Source organism: Cyprinodon tularosa, unplaced genomic scaffold (genome assembly GCF_016077235.1).
Source record: "Cyprinodon tularosa strain WSP-4 unplaced genomic scaffold, ASM1607723v1 ctg871, whole genome shotgun sequence".
In the NCBI taxonomy this organism is placed as follows: domain Eukaryota; kingdom Metazoa; phylum Chordata; class Actinopteri; order Cyprinodontiformes; family Cyprinodontidae; genus Cyprinodon; species Cyprinodon tularosa.
Genome location: NW_024039642.1, coordinates 18,020 through 43,606, shown reverse-complemented (window position 1 = coordinate 43,606; position 25,587 = coordinate 18,020). Strand labels below are relative to the sequence as shown.

Genomic DNA, 25,587 nt, shown 5'->3' with positions numbered 1-25,587 from the left:
GCATTCACTGGAAAAACAACCTAAAAATAAGTAAAAATTTAATTAAGTGTATTTGACCTTAATTTGGGTAGGCCAATAAGATGATATGCCAATGGAATTAGTTTTTTTACTCTTAAAATAAGATAATTAGATAATATTCACTAAAAATAAGAGACTGTAATTGTTTTTCTGATTTTAAATGTAGATGTTCTTGTTCCATTGTCAAAGTGGCTCACACACCTCCTCAGTTCAAGAAAAAGTTCTTTCTTTACAAAGAAATTACTTATTGAGATTTCCATTTTTTTGCAGTATATAGCTGATATGTTTTTCATGATGCAGAACTATAGCAACCAGATGTGTTTTATCCCAAGTAGGAGGAGATAATGAATATAACAAAATTTGAAATAATAGCAGCAAGATAATAATTTTGGCAATTTTCCACCATCTCCGTTGTTTTTGTTCTGATGAAAAAGATGCTGGATGTTGTCAAAAATGTTCCTTTTATTACTGTGAAATAATCTCCAGAGGTTCTAGAGGGGTTCTTAGAACAGAGCTGACCTTCTTTATCAGCCTGTCGAGCTTCTTTAGGTTATTTTCTCTGATGTTCTTACCCCAGCAGATGATGGAGGGTCTGACCAGGAGATGATGCTTTTTTTTTTTTAGATCTTAATGACCACAAATCATGACAGAAAGAATATTTTAGTAAAAAGATTCCTGTTTAAAAAGACGAATCTTAGAGGACCAGCCAAGGACCCATCAAGGAAAGTAGGGAAATTTTGAATGGCTACTGTAGACATTTGTGCTCAGTTTTTTTTTCTTATTGATACACCCCACATCAACAGTCCGTGTTTTTGGATGAACATATTGGCCTTACAGTAAGTGCAGTTGTGCAACAGTGCCCTTTAAACAGAGAGGGAAGTTTGAGTTTGTAACAAAAAACAGGTCTTTAGGAGATTACGGGAAACTGAGTAGATGACAACATTTATTTACCCCTTTGGATCAATAAAATTTGTTCATTCAAACAGAACTGGACAGTGGTAATTGCTCTTATATGATTTGTGGTAAGTTCTCTTGCTACTATGCTGTATTTTCAGTGCAGTAAGGATTTATGCCTGAACTTTTTTTTTTGGATATTAGCATGTTAATCAAATGATTTATTCAATTAACTGATAGAAGCAGGAAACTAATTAGTAAAGACTTATCACAAGTATTATATTTCATGTTCTTTTTCAGGGTTCTTCCTGTTCAAAGGAAGTTTTTCCTCTCCACTGTCGCTACAAGCATTTGAGTCAATGAGTCGCAGCAATCAGCTTGTTTTCCTTAGAAAGAAAACTTTGAATCAATGTGACTAAGTGCCTTGAGATGACATGTGTTGTGAATTGGCAATATAGAAATAAACTGAATAGAATTAGATATGTAGTTTTAACAAGATATGACTCCTGAATTATCGTATATTTATTTGACAGTTAAACACGTCAGTAGGAACAGAAAAACCTGCAAAATAAACCAATTGCATCCTTTTAATAAAACCTTCAGATACCATGATCAAGACTTTTTACTCTGTAAGTTAAAGTGTAAGTTTATATGACGTTTTTACATTTATTAAAAGCATTCTCCACTATGTTGTTCCATTTGTAGATCACTAAAATAAGATTCTTCCTGATCAAATTCACACTCCTAGACTGAACTATAATAATATATTTTGTTGGATTTTTTTTCCAAAGTTCAAGATGTTTTGCTTCCCATCCAGGAAACTTTCTCAATTCAAAATTTCTAGAATAGAGCTGAGTTCAGGCTTTATAGAGTAGCCCAACAAAGCCCTGTTGTTGCTTAGAAAACAATACCCGATACTGGTCTATGCCTCTGCAAAGGGAGTCATTAGGGTCATTGCCATAGCCTGTTGTAACCACGATAACATCATGGGTTTATTTCTAGAATGGTAGTGGATCAATGTATCTATTTAGGGTTAATCATCTGGCCGCAGGTGAGGATCAAGTCTAATGCTGCGTTGTTCTAAAGAAAAACAAGGTTTTTCTGTAAAAAACCTGGAACTAAACGCTATTTCTGACATTTTGAATTGAAAAAGCTTCCTGGATGGAAGAGAAACGTCTTCAAACTTGGAAACAAAGTCCAGAGGATTTGATTTTGATTTTCTTTTTTGAAATGACCAGATGAAGCTACTATGAGAAAAAGGAGAGAGCAGAACGTTAGAGATTGAACTAACAGATTCTACAGAGTGGGAGAATAGAGATAGAATGAAGCAGAAGGATGAAGAGGGTCACTCTTTCAACACAATGATAAAGAGGCAGTAGTAGAGGATATCTTAATTGCACTGCTTATGTCTTTCTTTAAACCTACAACTCAGTGTTTGTCAACGATTTGAGACCCCTGAGTTAATTATTCTAACCTCTCATTCTAAGGAAATACCTTCCATATATTCCTATCAAATTGTTTTCTAAATACTTTAATATTAACCAAATGACTAAATTAGATTTTGTAAATGTGCAGAAATTTGATCTGAGAAGTTGACATGAACACTGCGACTTTCCTTTACATGCAGTTTTGGCAGGTTAAAGGCCTCGAAAATGCTTCAGATGTAGATTCAATCAATTCGATGACTGTGTAAAGCTGCATCTCTGCCTAATGATTTATGAACACTGACCAGAGTTCAGACTCTGTTGCAGACTACACTGTGTGTTGCAACAAAGGTCAAACAAACTCCTTTGCCTCTTATGATCTGAGGCTATCTCAATGCACGCACACACTTGCTGCTCGTTAATACATGTTGCAACACCCTCTGCTAAAAAATAAGGGACAACAACTTTTTTTAAGATGGATAACAAGAATAAAACTCGATGCAAACTGACACTTCCTTAAATAGTAGTTAACCAAAAACTGCTTGCCATTTTTTAGACACTAATGTTTTAGGACAGGGTAATGAAGAGGTTGCTATGGGTTGTCCATAATTTTCTTCAGATTAAGAACAATTCTTTGTGAAGTCGTCTCTGGAGGTTCTAGGAAGTTCCCCTGATGGAAACAGCCTTCTTTATCGGCTTGTTGAGCTTCTTTATGCCATTTCCTGAATCTGCTACCCGAAAGGACCATAGAAGTAGAGATCAGCATCTTGCTGCAAACACTGAGGATCTAAGCTTCTTCTACTGGTTTCATAACTGCTTCTCCAATCCAGTCAATTGTCTGGACAGTTTATTTAAATTTTGCTGTTTCCATTAAAGGAGAATAATCGATGGATCATTATTTTTTACATAAAACTAATACATTCGCAATGATTTAATTAATTCAGCGTTAATCAGAAAAAAAAAAATCAAGAATTTTCATCACGATCACTGAGTCTGGGAGCGGCCATTTTTGCCCAAATATAGTAGTCACTCCCTCCTGCCATCTTCCAGCAGTGACATCACGGTGCGGTAAGCCTAGCGCCATTCTCCCCGCTTTCCAAGCTAAATCAATGGGAACTACTAGACACATCTGCAATCAACAACAATTATTGAAGATTTCCAGAGGACTTCACCATTGAAATTCACCAGAGCTATAGTGAAACTGACAATGCCCACGTGCATGGCAGCTGGATGCTGGAATACATCGGGGAAAAGTGGAAAAAAAGAGTTATTCCACCTCTCTGATTCCTGATCCTCCACGGACGGGTTGGTCGTTGGATCGCCAACTTGAAGAGGGAGGATTTGCCATCGAACTTCTGGCCAGAGAAAAAACCCGTAATATGTAGCCAACATTTGGAAGAAGAATGTTTTCAAGATGACTTGGATAATAGCGCGTTGTGACAAACACCAGATACAGCACTGGGACTTGATCAACAGCCGATACCGCACCGTGACGTCACTAACCAGTAGGTGGCAGTAGTGTTCTTTGACAAACATGGATGCCTCCAGTAAAGCACATTCACATGAAAATTACTCTGAATTAAAAACACTGATCATTTATTGAACAGGATGGAATCATTTCAGATTTAAAGAACTTTCAGAAGTTTTAATTCTGAATGTGAGCGACTTTTCCTTTAAGCTCTTATAATGTGATACTTCAAAATGCACTTGAAAAACATTGAGGGAAACACATCTGCTGATGCACCCAACAAATTCAGTCATTAAAATATTTCAGCTGACGACAGGAGTTTGTCTCATGCTAAAATTCAGATGTGTAGAGAGCGCCCTGCTGCTGATTTAATTGATTTGACACGTGACTCTTTAGTCTCACAAACTGTGGTCTGTTCGGCAGGTTGTCTTCCATTTAAACAATTGTTGAGGTGTCCACTTCATTCTTCTTTAGTTTCTAAAGGAGCAAATCTAGTAGGATGTTTTTAAATTGACTGAAAAAAAAATAAAAAAAACATGATCCTTTTTTATTTACGTCCAAAATATTTCAACAGAGATCCCCTCCCCCAAAAGAAAGTTTTTATCCGATCATTATCAATTCAGAATAACCTTTAAAGAAGCTGCTCCAATTTCTATTACCTCTGTATCACCGGACAATACAGTGAAGGGCAAACATTTAATTCATTCCACTTCACAGGTTTATGAATTGATGATCAGTTTGCTTTTTTTCTGTGTTTATTCCCCTAGACAACACAGCCTCTTGAAAAAGAAAACACTTTAAAATTAGAATACAAAAGAATATGGCACTCTACATGCCTATAGGAGTTTGACCTAATTGGAAAAAAACTGTTTACTGCTGTATAAGAGGACCCTTCATAGGACAAGAGCAGCATATTTCTCTGAATTAATAGAAGAGACATTTACGTCTGCATTTAACCTATCCCCTTGGGGAGCAGTGGAATGCCATTGTGCAGTGCCCGGGGAGCAGTGTAGGGTTAAGGGTATTGATTAGAGACCCAAAGTGGCAGTCTGTGGGAGTGGGTTGCAAACTCACAACCTCAGGATTCCAAGCTCTATGTCCTAACAACTAGGCCGCCACTCCCCACTCCTAGATTTCTTCTGAATCCAGTTGCCAAATTCACCCAGAGCCATAGCTCTGTTGAACCGTCCATCCCACCTGCTTTTAGCTGGAATGATTTTATGGGATTCTTTATAAATAAAATTTATTTTTATTAAAAATAAGATCATTAGCACTCCTCCTACTATGATTGGTTTATCTCTGGAAGGTGAGGTAGCATCTGGGGTAGCCATAGAACCTAACTTGTATCTGTACTTGTCCTGTCCTATATTTCAGATGGAATTGACCTAACCCTTTATAGGACAAGTTAGCGTTTTTGATCACTTGCATTCCCCTTACAAATGGAGTCCCCCAAGTTAATAAGCCTAGTTAAAAATGATATTTAGGTCAAAAAATGTCAGTGCCAGTATCAGCATCAATGCCTCTAAGGCAGGGGTCGCCAACGCGGTGCCCGCGGGCACCAAGGGGCCCTTGAGGACCACATGGGGTGTCCTCAACGCCTTCTGAAAACAGCAACTCAGCAGTGGGCTAAATTTGAAATTGTATTTTATCCTGTGACTCTTCTTTTTAATCATTTATAGAGCATTTCATCATAGTAATCATATAGGGCATTTTAGCATTTATAGAGATTTTAAAATTATAAGGTTTAAAGGAAAATTAGAAATTAAAAGTTAACAATAAAAATGTGTTTAATTTGGATGAAGTTTAGGTCAACGCTTACCCCTCTTGTTCATAGGTATTGGTTGCCCTTCCAATGATTCAATAGCCATGAAGTAGCCCTCAGCCTTGAAATGGTTGGTGACCCCTGCTCCAAGGTTATATTGGTCCAAAAAATGTTTTTCTTTCACTCTGAGTGTTTTTCATGAATTTCCTCTAGAAGCACTTTTGTTATTTATATATATTCAGGCAAGTTGGTGTTTCTTATTATTATTATGGATTCTAATAACACTATTGGCTTGAAATTTTGATTCTCAAAGTGTTTGCCTGAGTGTCGTATAAAGGGTTAATATTGAGTTTTATCAACCAAAGTAAATCACAACATTAACTTCTTAATGCAAATAGAAACATCTAAACAACTGAAAATACTTAAAAGGAACAGTAAAAAAACAAGCTTTCTCTAGACAGTCAACAACTACTGACTGTTCAGTAAACTAAACCTTAAGCACTCTGACCTTTGCAGTTTCAGAGCAGGGCAAACAGACAGCAGCAGAAAATTGGCTCCAACTGAGCTCTGGGTTAAACTTCCCTATTTTCTATTTGAAAGGCTGGAATTAAAAATTTTTTGAAGCTTCCATAATTAGGAATCCTTGTATTTGTGTTATAAATAAAATGTTAAAATGATTAAAATCACAAAGACTAGTTTTGTTTTGTGGTTAACTGGGGTATGTTGAACTTTTGTTATCTGATCAAATAAAACATCTGTTGATAACTACATATATGGAGGAATGACATTCATGTATTGACCAGATAACCTGCAGTGTGTGGGAGGTCTGCCCTGTGAGACTGAAGTTGGGAGGAGTTTTACTTACCTGCTATTTAATAGTTACTGACTCAGGATCAACCCAGTCAGCCATGGGTCGTCCAGGGAACCAGATGTGGACATGTACCTTGTGGGTCTTCTTATGTGGGATGTTTGTTGGTCCAACAGTGGCCAGGCCGTAAGTTTATATAAACCTTTTATAAATATAATTAATATGGTTTAAATAAAGTTTTTGTTGATTGGGTTTAAACCATCGAGATTACAGCTGTTATTGTGATTTTGTCTGCAGACATTACATGGTGACCATTCCTGCTATTCTTGAAGCTGGAACTGAGACCAAATTCTGTGCAAGTCTCATTGATCCCAGTGAGACTCTGACCATGACTGTCTCTATGAGGTCTGACCAAAACCATTCAGTCCTTTATGAGAGGACCTCCAGGGAGGAGTTTCTCGAATGCATCCAGTTTCAGGTCAACTTTCAAGAAAGACTTTATTTGCTCAGATAAAAATAAAACATTTATTTAAGATTTCAAATATAACTGCTAAACAAAAACAAAAAAATTCTGTCACCAATCAGAGTGTCATGTTTATTTTTTTTCTTTTGTTTTTTCTGCCACAGGTCCCTTTACTGGAAAATGAAAAGGTGGCCATGTTTGAGGTGGAGGTACGAGGAAACACGTTTAACTCTAAAGAAGTCAGAAAAGTCATGATCAAAGTCTACCGACCAGTACACCTGATCCAAACGGACAAACCCATCTACCTCCCTGGACAGACAGGTAACTCGGTCAATGTTCTCTTTGACAAACCTTTAATGATGATTTCAGATTATATAAATACTTTGTTTAATCACAGTCTGTCTAATACCTTCATATAATCTTCCCATAGTTCAGTTCAGAGTGGTCTCAATGGATTCAAAGTTAAGACCAATTAATCAGCTGGTAAGTGGCCAAATGTTGCTCTTCCTTTCAACAACTACACAGATTCCTTTGTTGTCTGAAAAAAACCCAAACAGGATGCTTGACTGATGTTATGGTAATAGTGTAACGACCCAACAATAAGCCCATGAGCAACATTATCTGGGTGGGCCCCATACAGTTCAAAAATCGGCCAAGAGGACACAATTACAAAATTCTTAGTAATATATGATGACACCTCACAATTCATGGTGGCAGCGCAACACCACATTACAGACTTCCCAACTTCCTAAAACTCATTTCAGGGAGACGCTTATCTACGCTCTGGGTTACCCATAATTCCAAGGTGCAGTGTAAAAACTAAAATACTCAAGTACATTGTACTTTTAAGATCTTTATCGCGGTTTGAAACATTATAGGAGTGTATTTTTTACCAACCATCTAATGAACTATACACAGTTACTAATATAGTAATTAAAACAGGATGGTGTCGTGTTTAAACGGCTCACCATCCTGTTGAAATCTGACATGTGTTGCTACATAAATACGGTCCAGTGCGGACACTCACTTAAGTATCAGGTGGGTTCAAATTGGATTTTTTCTTATCATTACATCTGCGAAGAGATGTCATAGCCTACAATTGTGTATGGAGCCTACCAGGTGTCACGGACTAAAACTGGTAGCTGGTTCCACAGGAGAGGAGCCTGATAACTAAAAGATCTGCCTCCCATTCTACTTTTAGAAATTCTAGGAACCACTAGTAAACCTGCAGATTGAGAGCGAAGTGCTCTGTTAGGAACATAAGGAACAATCAGATCTCTGATATCAGATGGAGCTTGGCCATTTAAGGCTTTATATGTGAGAAGGAGGATTTTAAATTCTATTCAGGATTTAACAGGAAGCCAATGAAGAGAAGCCAGGATAGGAGAGATATGATCTCTCTTTTTCATTTTCATCAGAACTCTGGCTGCAGCATTTTGGATCAGCTGAAGGATTTTAACTACAGTTTGTGGACTTCCTGATAGTAAAGAATTACAATAGTCCAGCCTTGAAGTAACAGATGCATGGACTAGTTTCTCAGCATCACCCCTGGACAGGAGATTGCTCATTTTTGCAATGTTCCTCAGATGAAAGAAGGAAATTCTAGAAACCTCTTTGATATGGGATTTAAATGACAGGTCCTGATCAAAAATAACACCAAGATTTTTTTACTTTATTATCTGAAATCAGTTTAATCCCATCCAAATGAAGTGACTGACTAATCAGTTTCTTTTTCAAAGACTCTGGTCCAAAGACTATAACTTCTGTTTTGTCTGCATTCAGAAGCAGAAAGTTAAGAGTCATCCAGGTTTTTATGTCTTCAGACATGCCTGTAATCTATGTAATGGGTTAGCTTCATCTGGATTATAGACAGATATAGCTGGGTATCATCAGCATAACAGTGAAAATTAATCTTATGCTGTCTAATAATTCTACCGATTGGGAGCATATATAAAGTAAAGAGAATTGGTCCTAGCACTGATCCCTGTGGTACTCCACAGGTAACCTTTGAGCATGAGGAAGATCTATCATTAACATGAACAAACTTAATTCGATCAGATAGATTTAAACCAGTCTAGTGCTGTTCCTTTAATTCCAACAAAATATTCAAGTCTTTCTAAAAGAATATTATGGTCGACTGTATCAAATGCGAGATCCAACAGGACGAGCACAGATACAAGTCCATTATCTGAGGCCATGAGAATATCATTAGTGACTTTCACCAGAGCTGTTTCAGTGCTATGGTGAGCTCTAAAGCCAGATTGAAACTCTTCAAAAAGTTCATTATGGTGGAAGTGATCGCAAACTTGTTTGGCAACTACTTTCTCAAACATTTTAGATCAGAAAGGAAGATTGGATATAGGTCTATAATTGACCAAGTCATCTGGGTCAAGAGAGGTTTTCTTAATCAAAGGTTTAATTCCAGCAACCTTAAAAGCCTTTGGTACATATCCCTGTAACAGAGATAGATTAATCACATCTAAAATGGAGAAAGAGATCAAAGGGAATACCTCCTTAAATAACCTGGTTGGAACTGGATCTAACATCCAAGTTGAAGGCTTAGATGAAGACAATAGTTTTGCTAACTCTGAAAGTTCAACTTGATCAAAGCAGTCTAAACCCACTTCAGATTCCATGACTACCTCAGATGCTGCCTCACCCTCCAGAGACAAACCAATCGCGGATAGAGGAATGCTAATGATCTTATTTTTAATAAGATCAATCTTATTTATAAAGAATCCCATAAAATCATTACTGCTAAGAGCAGGTAGGATGGACGGTTCAACAGAGCTATGGCTCTGGGTGGGTTTGGCAACTCTACTAAAAAGAAATCTAAGATTATTCTTATTCTCCTCTATTAATGAGGAGAAGTATGCTGCTCTTGCTTTACAAAGGGTCCTCTTATACAGCAGTAAACTATGTCCAGACTTGATTTGCATTAGGTATGTTATATATACCTAATACAAATATATATATATATATATATATATATATATATATATATATATATATATATATATATATATATATATATATATATATATATATATATATATATATATATATATATATATATATATATATATATATATTTAGTCACTCTAATATTAAATATTTTTCTGACAAATATTTTCTGAAAAATAACGTGCGTAAATTTTGGGCCCCCCTCTGTCCTTGTCCCTTTTTTTTGCCGAGATTTTAAAAACTGTTTATTTATTATTTTCTGCATAATATACACAGTAAGTATAAAGTAATCCATTTAAAGCATATAGATTAAATACCATATTGAAAAAGAAACTTTCTATGTTAATCATGTTGTTTAATTTTTAAAGTTTGAAACACTTTCTTTTTTCCCTTCTTTGTCCAACAGTACAACTTCATTGAACTTGAGGTAAGATTATCTGCACTTTTCCTGTCTTAAACACAAACATTTAAATATACTTGTTTTTGTTACATCTATAGCAAACCACACTGTACTACATAAAGCAAAAGCACAGGGTTTAAATAGCTACACAGGATGCAAACAACCAAAGCAGGAGCTTACAGGTGCTGGTCATAAAATTAGAATATCATGAAAAAGTAGATTGATTTCAGTAATTCCATTTAAAAAGTGAAACTTGTATATTATAATCATACATTACATACAAACTCATATATTTCAGATGTTTATTTTGTTTAATTTTGATGATTACAAATGACAACAAATTAAAATCACAAATTCATCATATCAGAAAATTAGAATATTACTGAAGACCAATAAAAACAAAGGATTTATAGAAATGTTGGCCAACTGAAAAGTATGAACATGAAAAGTATGAGCATGTACAGCACTCAGTATTTAGTTGGGCCTCCTTTGGCCTGTATTACTGCAGCAATGCGGCGTGGCATGGAGTCGATCAGTCTGTGGCACTGCTCAGGTGTTATGATAGCCCAGGTTGCTCTAATAGTGGCTTTTAGCTCTTCTGAATTGTTGGGTCTGGTGTATTGCATCTTCTTCTTCACAATATCCCATAGATTTTCTATGGGGTTAAGGTCAGGAGAGTTTGCTGGCCAATTAAGAACAGGGATAGCATGGTCCTTCAACCAGGTACTGGTAGCTTTGGCACTGTGTGCAGGTGCCAAGTCCTGTTGGAAAATGAAATCTGCATCTCCAAAAAGTTGGTCAGCTGCAGGAAGCATGAAGTGCTCTAAAACTTCCTGGTATGTGGCTGCGTTGACCCTGGACCTCAGAAAACACAATGGACCAACACCAGCAGATGACATGGCACCCCAAACCATCACTGACTGTGGAAACTTTACACTGGACTTCAAGCAACGTGGATGAAGTGCCTCTCTTCTTTTCCTCCAGACTCTGGGACCTTGATTTCCAAAGGAAATGCAAAATTTACTTTCATCAGAGAACATGACTTTGGACCACTCACCAGCAGTCCAGTCCTGTTTCTCTTTAGACGCTTCTGACGCTGTCTGTGGTTCAAGAGTGGCTTGACACAAGGAATGCGACAGCAGAAACCCATGTCTTTCATACGTCTGTGTGTGGTGGTTCTTGAAGCACTCACTCCAGCTGCAGTCCACTCTTTGTGAATCTCCCCCACATTTTTGAATGGGTTTTGTTTCACAATCCTCTCCAGGGTGCGGTTATCTCTCTTGCTTGTACACTTTTTTCGACCACATCTTTTCCTTCCCTTCGCCTCTCTATTAATGTGCTTGGACACTGAGCTCTGTGAACAGCCAGCCTCTTTAGCGATGACCTTTTGTGTCTTGCCCTCCTTGTGCAAGGTGTCGATGGTCGTCTTTTGGACAACTGTCAAGTCAGCAGTCTTCCCCATGATTGTGTAGCCTATAGAACTAGACTGAAAGACCATTTAAAGGCTTTTGCAGGTGGTTTGAGTTAATTAGCTGATTAGAGTGTGGCACCAGGGGCCATCAATTTTGAACCTTTTCACAATATTCTAATTTTCTGATATGATGAATTTGAGATTTTCATTTGTTGTCATTTGTAATCATCAAAATTAAACAAAATAAACATCTGAAATATATGAGTTTGTATGTAATGTATGAATATAATATACAAGTTTCACTTTTTAAATGGAATTACTGAAATCAATCTACTTTTTCATGATATTCTAATTTTATGACCAGCACCTGTAATGTTTGAGAAGGAAAATGAACCTTGGTACAAAAGAGCTAAATCTCAAATCTAAAACCAGCTTCTGAACAAAACTCTTCCAGTATAGGTTTCAATTCTATTCAGTTTATTTCTATAGCTCCAATTCACATCATGTCATCTCAGGTCACTTTCCAGTTCACCAGATCATCCAGTCAGATTGATTCAAAGTTTCTATCTAAGGAAAACCAGCTGATTGCATCGACTCATTGACTCTTCAGCAATCCCTCACACTAAGCATGCTTGTAGCCACAGTGGAGAGGAAAAACTCCCTTCTAACGGGAAGAAACCTCCAGCAGAACCAGGCTCAGTGTGAGCGGCCATCTGCTGAGGCCCACTGGGGTTCAAGGAGACAGAAGCAGACATAGAAAAAGAAGCATAGATACAAAAGGCAACTGTCAACCAGCTCCACAGGCGGCCCCATCCAGGAAACACACAGCCAGGCAGACGAGCTCCGAGCCAGCTCCCATGTCAGAGGATGAAGAGAGCACATCCAGTTAGTCACAGTCAGAGAAACAGGACTTCACTTAAAAACAGGCTGATCTCCAACATCTAGAAACAAAGGTGTTGATGGCAGCAGCACAGCTGATATTTCTCTCCAGGATGGAGTCACAGCCAAACAGGAACAGACCAGATGAAGCTACTATGTTTAAATCAAACATTGTAACAAACACCTTGTTAGCTGAGGAAACAACTAGCAAGACAAAACTAATACTGGGCCTTTTTTCTGTTGGTAACACACTGCACTGCAAAATTATCTACAAATAAGTCAAAATGTCTTAGATTAAGTGTATTTATCCTTAAGTAGTAGGTAATTAAGATTATTTGCCAATAGAATGAGTATCTTTAGTCTTAAAATAAGGTCATTGGATAATATACACTTGAAATAAGACAATGAAATTGCTTTTTTTTTCTTATTTTAAATGTTAATAGTCTTGTTCCATTGGCATAGTGTCTCACTTACCTCCTGGATTTAAATAAAAATGCATTATTTGATTTGCATTGACCAGCCAAGCACATGAACAGGTTTACTGCCAACACTTCTGCCGGTTCTGTCATGATTTTATCAAGAGCTCAGACCCACATGCAGATAAACCAGCCCAGAGAGACAAGGGAAAAAGTTTAAATGGTAAATAGTAAATGGCATGTACTTATATAGCGGCTTTATTCAAGTCAGGAGACTTTGTTTAACAGGTTTATTGAGAAGTTTGGTGGAGATTCCAGTGTTGCTCTGAACTCGGCTCAACCGGAACTGAAAGGTGAGGGGAAGACACTGCGGTTAGTTCAGGTTCGGTGGGAGAATTCATTCTCGGACTTGAAGAGGAGAAAAGGTTGGCAGACTCACGTTTCCAGAGATTAGGTTGACTCTTAGACTCCAGTAGGTGAGGAATGTGTTCCGGTGTTTGTCTCATGCAGTGAAGGGAGGACAGGGTTACCCAGAATGCGGTTGCTTGTAGATGATCGGAGAAAGACTGACTGCCACTCAGATTTACTTGAACGGACTGTTGTGAAGATGAATCCCTTGCTCAGTGTGAAGCTCAAACGTTTCCTCTGGGAAAAGTGGATCCACACCTCTTGTTTGTTTCCTTAGTTCAGTTTGAAGCTCAGTTGATCCTTCCAGGGAGAGAAAGTCAGAAAAATCCAGTTTGCAGGAGGACTTCCTGCCGAGAGGCAAAGACAAAAAGCAATGTTAAGACTCAGGCTGACAAAAACTCGGTTTGACTAAGCAAAACTCAGCTTGGCTAGAGTACCCAAAACTGGCAAACACTCTGGCTTAGAGGTAGTGGCTATCAGCAGCTTAAGAACACTCCGTTAACGAGGAAACCATCAGCAGGTGTGTGAGGAGGCGGACCAAAACCAGGCGCCTCCTGGTGGAGGAAGGAAGACAAACACACAAACACACAGACTGGAGTCCTAAAAGGTTTGCTGGATTTCATTCAGAGACTTAAAACTGAAGTACTGTACATGAGTAGATCTAGAAAAGAAGCATCATATATTAAAATATTGTAGCAAAGGTCAAAATCCTTTGTGTACACAAACCTAAAAAATAAAGCAAATAAAGCTAGTCCAATGGGATGACGTTGAACAGTGAAAAGTATTTTCCCCAGAGGACACTTTTTCAACTTATTAGAACTTTCATTAAAATTATTTTATTTTTTTTATTAAAAGGCCTTCAGAAAAAATGATCAAAGGTCTCTGATTGTTCATCTTTCGCTGTGATTTTTCTGACTTAACAGGATTCTCACAGGAACAGGATTGGACAATGGTTCAATCAAGCATCTAACAGCAAAATCCTGCAGCTTTCCTACCCCTTAAACTCTGAAGCCCGTGAAGGAATCTATAAAATCAATGTGAAAATGGGTGGAGATACGAGCTCTCACACCTTCAAAGTGGAGAAATATGGTATGTTAGGATTTTATATATATATACATATATATATATATATATATATATATATATATATATATATATATACATACATATATATATATATATATATATATATATATATTAGTGCTGTCAATCGATTAAATTTTTTAAATCGCGATTAATCGCATCAATGCCTAAGTTAACTCGCGATTAATCGCATTTTAATCGCACATTTTTTTCCTGATTGAAAATGATTTAAATACTCTCAATGACATACAAAAAAATACATACAGGCTAGGTTTGTGCCAATCTTCTTTTTTTTAAATGAAAACAGGTCACAGACACTGATTTATGCCATAGAAACATATGGCAAGAAGATGGGGAGGCATATAGCAAAAAATAACAAATATGTAGCCAAAAAAAAGGCCCTGAAAACAGGCTGATGTAAAAGACAGTCTTTACAGTTAATACAGTCTTTTGAACAAAGACAAGCATTTTACCCTACTGCTATAAAATGTAGTACAGTTAACATTAGATGTTAATTAACCAAGATAATAATGAACAATTTTCAATCAATACATCAAAATCAATAGACCGACATCACTAGATGGAGGTAGTCTATGCTCTAGAAAGTTACTTTTCAGCCTCTTAACAAAAATGAGAACACATACACAAGCACCCACCCACCCACACTGACCTGTGGCGATACTGACCTGTGGCGTACACAGACGGCAAGAGTGCCGTAGCAGATTCCATTTCACCTCAGTAATCTGTTTTCTCAGCGTATTTCAGATTGCTACTAGTTACCAGACACTCAACTTGTTTGTTGGTGGTGGGGCTTAAAGAAAAGGCACTAGCGCTACCCAGTGTATGAGCGTCTTTTTTCCTTGAGGAGCTCCGCTCTTGAAGCCTATGGAAAATGCATAGACTGGGGGAAAATAGCCCCGCCTTCCCGCAGGCTGCAGCGGGATGTACTCCGAAAATTGTACCATAAAACCACATAGCGTTAATCTCACGTTAAAAAAATTATCGCCGTTAAAATGGCCTCGCGTTAACGCGATAATAACGCGATAATTTTGACAGCACTAATATATATATATATATATATATATATATATATATATATATATATATATATATATATATATATATATAATTTTTTTTTTAACAAACAAAATATTTCCCATTTTTCCGACATGCTAACATTTACTGTTCTGTCACTCAGTTTTGCCTAAATTTGATATTAATATGGATGTAAAAGAGGAAACCAGTATTGCACAGGAGGAATTTGAAATTAAAGCCTGTTTAAAGTAAGTATACATTTTTTTTTTCTAAAGATAACAGAACTAATAAAGCAGTTTCTCTCGGTGATGACTTTGATCTGTTTCAATTTAACCAGGTACACATATGGACAGCCTGTGCAAGGAAACATTACAGTCGAGGTCTGTCCACTTATTAGATGGGCTACTGGAGTGGTGGATTCACAAGGAAACTCTCACGTAAAAACTAATTGTGCGACAATCGAAAAGCAGGTAGAGTCACACACATTTGCCAGTCTAATTATGACATGAGCACATATTTTTTTTCAATTGTTGCACCAATGCCTTCTTTGTGGCCATAGTAACATCAGAAATGATTGTATATAATGAATATCAACACCAAAGATCTCAGTTTTAGGCTTCATAAAATTGCTTTGCGAGTGATAAGTATTTCCAATTTGAATTTCCCAAACTCGTAAATTTGCTGGATTTGCTTATAAGAATTTCATCTGCACATTCATGAAGGCACCAAACTAAAGTTGGCAGTTGTTGTTCCTCAGGTTTGCCTACTCTGAGATCAGCTTTGCATATTTCCCTGAGGTTTTAAATGCAAACCTTTTGAATATTATGCCCAAAATAAGCTAAGTGTAAACAAAGCAAATGTAATGCTGGTTTGTAAGGCATTACTGACAGAATAGAAATGCTTTCTTTTCCTAAAAATACTGTATGAAAATTTGAAATATGTGCCTTTATATTTCTGTCCTTTGCTAGTGTGGACTAGAACACTGTATTTTAGTATAACAAGCCCCCCTGTGAAGCCCATACAGACCTATCTTTTTTAACAGAGAAAAAACATAGTTTCACTAAATAAAAGCTGAATGCACTGTATACAATGGGTAGATGTTTCAAAATGTATCTATATAGTATGTCATGGAAACAGAAACTAAAATCCTTGTTTGTACCACAAGTTTGGCAAGCAAACTCGCCCCTTTATGCCGTTTTGAGTAATTGAATGAACATTTACAACAACGCATTTAACCAGACTATTCCACTTGAACCTTCTGCACCATTTGATGTCAGTAAAGGCAAACTTTTTCCTTGAGAAAAACTTCATATCGTCCCATTTGGAACATCGGCAGTGCAAGTGGTCCGCACCAAATTACAAAAATTTGGAGGTACACGACATAGTGCAGTCAACACACAGGGACATGATGGGCACCCAGTGTGACAAGGCAAATATAAACTAAGCTTAATTCCCCATGAGGTTTCGTTATTGGAACTATGGAAGATGTGGAGCCATGAAACACCGATTTATGTGAAATAGTCAGACTTGGACAAACGTGTGCAGCTTACAATAGTGAAATGAACATTTCCAATTGTAGCAGCGATCAGAAAAATGTTACAAAATGCAGTAGAAAAATTTAAATTAGTTCAATTTAAAGAGATTTGAAACAATCAGCCATGTAGTGCAGATGTTATGTTTACAGAGTACGATGCAAAGTCTTGTTTTGAGTTCCAACAGTTCATCAGTCTGATGGCGGTGGGGAAGAAGCTGCTGCAGAACCTGCTGGTCCTGCATTGAATGCTGTGAAGCCTCTTCCCAGAGGGCAGCAGGGAGAACAGTCCATGGTGGGGGGGGTGAGGGGTCAGTGATGATGTCACAGGCTCGGGACACGCAGCGCTGGGATGAAATGTCTTTAATGGAGGGAAGAGGAGCCCCCATGATCCTCTCTGCTGTTCTCACCTTCTTCCAGTCTGAGGCGCTGCAGCCTCCACACCACACAGTGAGACAGCTGCTCAGAACGCTCTCTATGGTGCTTCTGGAGAAGGTGGGGAGGATGGGGGGCGGGCAGGTGGGCTCTCTTCATCCTCCGCAGGAAGTCCAAGCGCTTCTGGGCCCTTTGGACCAGTGAGGTGGTGTTTGCAGTCCAGGTGAGGGTGTCTGTGATGAATGTGGTGCTGCTGACCACCTCTACAGCTGAGCTGTTGATGAGCAGTGGAGCGTGGTTAGGCCGCTTCTTCCTGAAGTCCACCATGATCTCCTTGGTCTTCTCCACCTTCAGGATCAGGCTGTTATCTCTGCTCCACCAGCTGCTCCACCTCCTCTCTGTAGTCCAGGTCGTTTTCGTCTCTGATGAGGCCCACCACCGTGGTGTCGTCTGCAAACTTCACCATGTGATCGGTGGTGAACCTGGGGACGCAGTCATGTGTCATCAGGGTGAACAGCAGGGGGCTCAGGACGCAGACCTGTGGGGAGGGGCTTAGACTGATGACATCAGAGGCGTTCTGTCCGACCCGGACTGACTGAGGTCTGTTGGTGAAGAAGTCTAGCAGCCAGCGGTTCCAGTTTGCCCATCAGATGCTTTGGGATGATGGTGTTGAAAGCTGAACTGAAGTCCAGGAACAGCATCCGCACGTGGGTGTTCTTCTCCTCCAGGTGTGCCAGGCTCAGGTGGAGAGCAGCAGAGATGGCGTCCTCAGTGGAGCGGTTCCGTCGGCAGGCAAACTGGAACGGGTGGAATGTTGGCGGCAGACTGGAGACGATGTGTTCTTTAACAAGCCTTTGGAAGCACTTCATCATGATGGGAGTCAGAGCGACAGGCCGCTAATCATTGAGGGAGGCGACCTGAGGCTTCTTTGGGACTGGAATAATGGAGGCAGCCTTAAAGCATGCTGGTACTATGGATTGGTCCAGCAAGGTGTACCTGAGGTTTCGTCGTACTGTGTGAGTTGTAGCTGCGTGCAACTATTGAAAAAAGCTGCACAGTGTATGCCCGGCTTTACGTAAATGATTGAGAGTAGTTGTACAGTATATACAGTCCAGAAAAATTACCTGATGACCGTAACTCCAGCAGGCGTTCGCGGTCATAAACTAACCCACTGGATCAATTAATAGTTTGTAGCGTGCTAGGTAGCATATTTCAGTAGAACTGCTCACAGGTTCTCAGGAGCTGTAAACAGCCGCAGCCATCAGGGTGCCACCATCTTTTAACATCTATATACTTGTGTTTAGTGCAAAGGAAAATAGCAATAAAAACATATTATTGGTTGAAAATAATCCAAATTTTTATTTTTGGCGAAATCATTTAACCGTAGTTTCAGAAGAATCCGATGGACACTGATGGTTTTTACCAAGATGTCTCCTATCCCTAAACTCTGGACTATGTGTACTTTAAGTTACACAGTGCATACAAATGGAAAATCACCTGTACTTTCGTACATACAGCTTTTTCAAGACTTGACCAAAATATTTTACTCTAGTTTTAGTCATTCACCCATTCATGCTCACAGCTCTCCTCTAACCAACTGACAGAAGAGAGGCTGCCGTAAACAGCCGCCGCAAGTCCCTCCGACCAACATCAGCAGGAACTGATGACCCTTCGGTTTCAGGGCTAAAACCTGCATCTGACATCACTGTCACCCCAGACCTCTTCCTCAACCCCATCTAGCCATTTTCAACCACATCTCCATCCTGCTGGTCCCAGTATACCAAACATTGATCAGAGGGATTAGGCCAACTAGGAAAACAGTGTGACCCAGGAATGTAGAAGATGTGCTACAGGACTGTTTTCAGCACACAAATTGGTAGGTCTTCAGAAAGACGGCTACATATGAGGCAGAGGTGGACCTGAGGAATACTCCTCCTCAGTTCAGCCCCTGAATTTGGACACACCCACGGTCTACTGTCCTGCCGTTACCAACTAGTGTTTAAGTTTGTGCAATAAATTAGAATAATCAGCCTATAATTCTGAAACTTTTTGATAGGATTTCCTACTGTCCTTTAAAAGACACTTGCAACTAATCGGAATCAAGCATTCATCCAGACTACGGTATTGGAAGAGACTTTACTCTTTATCATTTCTGTCTATCTCATTATATCTTTGTTTTTGTTGAATATTTAGACGGACAAAACTGGCTGTGCTATCGCTGAATTTAAAATGTCAAGTTTGAGCAAACTAGACCATTGGGGCGTTTTATTTGATGTTTGGATAACTGGGAAGGAGGAAGGAACAGGTGAGTCCTGTCCTTAAAGCCAACTTTATTGCAATGTTTTAATCATATGATAGCCAGATTATTATTGTAACGTGGATTTTGTATATATTTAGGTGTTTCACAATTGCAAAAGAAGAGGGTAAAGATTTCCTACGTTATTGGCAAGCTGGCATTTGTTGACCCGCCTAGGATTTATGAAAAAGGCACAAATCTGGAGGGAAAAGTAAGTAAGAACTCAGTGATAGAGATACTTTTCCTCCCCATACAGATGTACTTTCTTTCCTTTTCTTTTGGTCTTTATTTTATCATATCATTAAACAAAAGAAAGATACATTGAGTGAATACTGAGTGCAGCTTTCCAAGAAGGTTGTAGTTTTTTTTGGGGTGGGGGGGTACAATGTTACGTGTTTATAAATTATCTGCAAATGAACAAAGTTTCCATAAACAGAATTTAATTTTACCAGTCATACCGAGGAAGACTTATTAAATCACATGAAGATCTTAAAATTACTTAAATGGAAGCTATCTGACAACATAAAGAAGGATAAAAGATCTAACCCACGATGTCTCAGTCCATGAGCAGAAGAAAGGCAGTCATTAGCATGTTTCAAAAAGGTTATAAAAGCATTTTTTAGGCTTCAGAACTACCGTGAACCACAAGCCATTTCCCAACAGTTCCGAAAACGCTAAATGACTTTGACCTTCCTACATGTTGTTGGTCATCATGAGCCTATCCTGTAGGTCACAACACCTGAACCACAACAGACGGCAATTTCTTCAGTTTCAAAGGAAGACTGTTTGCTTATTTGTGACTGGGTCCTGAGGAACAGCAGTCCCAGCAAAGTCGCTCAGATTTCCCTTTCTCAAGACTCCTCCTCCAGCTCCTCTGAGAGAAGACTGAGGCATTCCAGCACACACCGGTGTGTCCTGTGATGGGCTGTGGGCGTTGGATTTAAGGCCTAATCTGGTTGATCCTTCACAGTCTTGATTTAGTCCAGAAATATTTGTTGAAAATGTCAATGATCAGACAAATTGACCTATTATTCAGGCAGACAGAAGAGGTTACTTTTATTGAAAGCTTTGGATTATGCAAGGGTTCAGCTGGGACGGGTTTCTGGATTCTCTGTAGCGATAATCAATGAGGTTAGTGATCACTAGCTCAAACGGGGAATGAGCATGTGAATCACTAACCTGGTTATAAGTTCAATCCGTGTCCAAAGGAAGGAGTGGGAACCAGTCAGATGACTTCTCCTCAACATGCGGCGGGAGCCGCCCATAGAGTTCCAAGAGCAGAATAGTGGAGTCTTGTAGAGCGAAAGCCAGCAGATACTGAGATCAAAAGGGTCCAGAGGGAGAATCCAGAGCAAGTAACGAAGCTGGAGTCTAGACCAGAAGATAAGAGAGATGCAGAGGTACCAAGGGGAACAGGGGCAGACCAAAACTCAGGAATCCAGGGGCAGAAACAGGTCAGGATCAGGTAGTCAAACAACACTACAGGCTGTGCAAGATACTTCTCACACTAGGCTCTGATAATCTGGCCCTGATGGCTGGAAACAGACAGCATAAATAGGAGCTGGAAACTGGTGGTTCAGATGAGCGGTAATGAGCAACCAGGAAGAGTAGACCTGTGAATGAATGAGCAATTAAGCCAGCCACCAGCACCAAGAAAATTGGGCAGTGGTTGGTCATTCTTATTTTGTCCAAATTTAGTCCAATAATAGACAATTTTCAGACTGTTGAAAATCCAGTTTATAACGTCTTTTCAACAGTCTGAAAATTACAGCTTTTCACCTTTCAACCAAATGTAGGCTAGTCGACGTTTGAGCGTAAATTATTTCTTTTTTTCAGTTTCTTTTTATACAATTTTTTTTCAGTGTGAGGGACAAACATTGATACAAAGAAACTATACACAAAGTAAGCCAAGAGTGATATGAAAGGAACCAAGGGTTGCACAGTTATAAGGTTTATGGGGCAAATACACTATATTGCCAAAAGTATTTGCTCACCTGCCTTGACTCACATATGAGCTTAAGTGACATCCCGTTCCTAATCCATAGGGTTCAATATGACGTCGGTCCACCCTTTGCAGCTAGAACAGCTTCAACTCTTCTGGGAAGGCTGTCCACAAGGTTTAGGAGTGTGTTTATGGGAATTTTTGACCATTCTTCCAGAAGCGCATTTGTGAGGTCACACACTGATGTTGGACGAGAAGGCCTGGCTCTCAGTCTCCGCTCTAATTCATCCCAAAGGTGTTCTATCGGGTTGAGGTCAGGACTCTGTGCAGGCCAGTCAAGTTCATCCACACCAGACTCTGTCATCCATGTCTTTATGGACCTTGCTTTGTGCACTGGTGCACAGTCATGTTGGAAGAGGAAGGGGCCAGCTCCAAACTGTTCCCACAAAGTTGGGAGCATGGAATTGTCCAAAATGTCTTGGTATGCTGAAGCATTCAGAGTTCCTTTCACTGGAACTAAGGGGCCAAGCCCAGCTCCTGAAAAACAACCTCACACCATAATCCCCCCTCCACCAAACTTTACACTTGGCACAATGCAGTCAGACAAGTACCGTTCTCCTGGCAACCGCCAAACCCAGACCCGTCCATCAGATTGCCAGATGGAGAAGCGCGATTCGTCACTCCAGAGAACGCGTCTCCACTGCTCTAGAGTCCAGTGGCGGCGTGCTTTACACCACCGCATCCGACGCTTTGCATTGCACTTGGTGATGTATGGCTTGGATGCAGCTGCTCGACCATGGAAACCCATTCCATGAAGCTCTCTGCGCACTGTTCTTGAGCTAATCTGAAGGCCACATGAAGTTTGGAGGTCTGTAGTGATTGACTCTGCAGAAAGTTGGCGACCTCTTCGCACTATGCGCGTCAGCATCCGCTGACCCCGCTCCGTCAGTTTACGTGGCCTACCTCTTCGTGGCTGAGTTGCTGTCGTTCCCAAACACTTCCATTTTCTTATAATACAGCTGACAGTTGACTGTGGAATATTTAGGAGCGAGGAAATTTCACGACTGGATTTGTTGCACAGGTGGCATCCTATCACAGTTCCACGCTGGAATTCACTGAGCTCCTGAGAGCGACCCATTCTTTCACAAATGTTTGTAAAAACAGTCTGCATGCCTAGGTGCTTGAATTTATACACCTGTGGCCATGGAAGTGATTGGAACACCTGATTCCAATAATTTGGATGGATGAGCAAATACTTTTGGCAATATAGTGTACCTTTCACACTGAGCCACGTTTATTTTGATAGCTTTTTCTCTTAGTAAAAGAAATGATCATTTGCATTTTTTATTCACTCAGGTTATGTTACATTCCATTTATTTTTCTAAAACATTGAAATTAATGCTGCATAACTTTAGACTCAAGTATTAGCATAATTCTAGATATATTACATGATTTACAGGTCAATATGAAACATTTGGGGCTTATTGCTGCTCCATGCAGGCTGCCCTTCTCAAAGATTCTCCTTTCTAACTTGGAAGGGTCAAATCTATCACTGAATGAGTCATGTGACCCAGAGCGTCACTTCCAATTTGTTATGAGTCCAGTGCTGCCACTGGTCTTCAGGGTAGCTTAACTTAGATGTTATAAGTCTCCCTCCCCTAGTGGCTAAAAGTTACACAACAGTTTGCTTTAAATGTATTAGGGTGGGTTATTTTTCCAAAATAACTATTAAGAATCCTTGAATAGTTAGTTGTTTATATCTTGTGACTCAATGCACTATTTTATTCCAGAATTGTATATCTTACAGGTCAAGGCTGTTCACTACAACAATACGCCCATTTCTCACATGCCGCTATATTTGCTAGAGGGTCGTGTATGGTCTCCCAAATTACTGCAGAATCTCACGACTGACAGCAACGGTTTCGCCACATTCTCTGTCAGCACAGACAAATTTTTTGGAGACACTCGCCTGATTGTAAGCTAATTACACCTGTAACGATCCTGTTTTAAATGTCAAAAACCATGAATAAAATAATATTTGTTTGCCTTTTAAGCACCATTATCTCTTTTTATAAACAGATAAGTAGCACACCAGAAATGCTGTACCCACAGTATAGAACAGCTCACATTGCCTGGGAAGAACACACCATTCGTCAGTCCCGACCTCCTTCTGTTGACATTAAAACAAGCAGCGTCTTGAAGATAAAGAAGATTGACTCAACTCTTTCATGTGATAAAGAAGTGGACATCTCCATTGATTACACCGTTGTGCATGAACCACAGGGATCTATAGATATCGTTCATTTGGTGAGTCATTCATCCGGTTACCAACATTATTTTAGAGTTTTAAAATGTAGTCCAGTGGACAGCTGTACATTAAAACTTGCAACATTTAGCAGAAGACAGTCTGTTTTAGCTCTGTATTTAGACTTTAGCAGAGTGAAACAAAAGTACATAATTATTAGCATTAAACCGTAACAGCTTAAGTTTTATTCAGTATAAGAATGTGTTATTTTCCAACCACTCGGTGAGCATGAAGGGGATGGTAAAGACTAACAAGATAGATTATTACATTTAAAAATGTGCTGGACGGTTTGCCAGAATTGCTTGGAGTCCAGCCAATAGTTTTTCCCAAAAGGCTTTCTCCATGGCCACTCCAAACTCCTCCCAGGCCCCAGTTTCTGGCTTTGCATCCACCAGGGCAGCGGAATGCTTGGCTTCACAATACCTGATTTCTGCCTAAGGAGTCCCACAAGCCAGCCAGGCTCTATGGGGCTCCTTCTTCAGCATGACAGCAATGCTTACTCCTGGTGTCCACAACCGGGTTTGAGGACTGCCTCCATGACAGGCACCACAGACCATTTGGCCACAGCTGCGTCGACAATGGAGGCAAAGAACCTGGCTCACTCAGACTCAATTTCTCCAGCCTTCCAAAGAGCAAGAGAGCTTCTCCCAGAGAATGGAGTTCAACACGTCCCTAACAAAGGGCTCCACCAAATATTCTCAGGAGACCCTCACTAGTCGTTGGGCTTGCTGAGTCTGTCGGGCTTCCTCCTCTTTCGGGGTATCCAACACACTACCTGGTGATGATAGCTCTGCCCCTCTCCTCACCTAAGTGCCCAAGACATACGGACAAAGATCAGAAGATAAGACAACAAAGCAAATCATCAACCTCCAGGTGTCTTGCTGCACTGATGGACATCCTCATACTCAAACATTGTCTTCATTTTGGATGATCCATGACTTGCACAGAAATCCAATGAAGAATTACCACTCGGATTCGGAGCTGGGGGTGTGTTCAGGTGTTATTGTTATTTCCCATGAGGGTGCTGATTTCCCACAGCAGAATGATGGAATTCCTGGGAGTTGAACCGACCCCCCAGACGGGAATCCAGCTTCATTAATTTGCAAACAACCACAGCAAAGAAATTAACTGCTTTATTTTTTTCCATAAATTCACAGGTCTTATACGGAGGAACTATTGGCAGTGGAGGACAAAAGCAAGTTCAAATTGAAGATAAACCAGGTATATAAAAACCAAAGTGACACATTTATTAAAGTTTCTTTCTGTATTTTTCTGATTCTTTTTCAATTCACTGAATTAATGGATCAGTATACGAATTTCAAGGTCTTTGTTTTCCTTGATATTGCATGTCTAACAGTGTGATGGATTTTTCAGTGAATGAGGGTCAGGTGTCCTTCAGCCTGAACATTTCTCCAGACATGGCTCCACTGATCCAGGTTGTGGCTTACGCTGTCCTCCCCAGTGAGAATGTGATTGCTGCCAGTGCTGAGTTCTCCACAGAAAAATGCTTTAGTAATAAGGTCAGTAGACATGAAAGGACACACATATGAAGACGCTGTTATAATCCTGACACAGTCCTCATAATATCTAGTTAAGGAAGATATTTCTTGTTAAATAGGTTAATTTTGTATATGGTTGATACACTGCAGAGGAAACCATACTTGTATTCAGTATCTCTAAGATATATTTAAAGGGGTCATAGAAT

General features: G+C 39.5%; 1 protein-coding gene across 1 annotated transcript in view; it reads left to right on the top strand.

Moving 5' to 3' along the window:
* Positions 1-6,400: 6,400 nt before the first annotated feature.
* LOC119775454 (alpha-2-macroglobulin-like) overlaps positions 6,401-25,587 on the top strand; it is a 37,205-nt gene continuing 18,018 nt past the window's right edge. The window contains exons 1-14 of the mRNA XM_038273443.1: positions 6,401-6,560; positions 6,672-6,852; positions 7,002-7,158; positions 7,268-7,320; positions 10,208-10,228; positions 14,239-14,404; positions 15,597-15,681; positions 15,771-15,903; positions 19,533-19,644; positions 19,737-19,846; positions 23,385-23,552; positions 23,657-23,884; positions 25,040-25,103; positions 25,257-25,402. Coding sequence (XP_038129371.1) covers positions 6,475-6,560; positions 6,672-6,852; positions 7,002-7,158; positions 7,268-7,320; positions 10,208-10,228; positions 14,239-14,404; positions 15,597-15,681; positions 15,771-15,903; positions 19,533-19,644; positions 19,737-19,846; positions 23,385-23,552; positions 23,657-23,884; positions 25,040-25,103; positions 25,257-25,402 — 1,710 coding nt within the window. The 5' untranslated portion in view covers positions 6,401-6,474. The remainder of the gene's footprint in view (positions 6,561-6,671; positions 6,853-7,001; positions 7,159-7,267; positions 7,321-10,207; positions 10,229-14,238; positions 14,405-15,596; positions 15,682-15,770; positions 15,904-19,532; positions 19,645-19,736; positions 19,847-23,384; positions 23,553-23,656; positions 23,885-25,039; positions 25,104-25,256; positions 25,403-25,587) is intronic.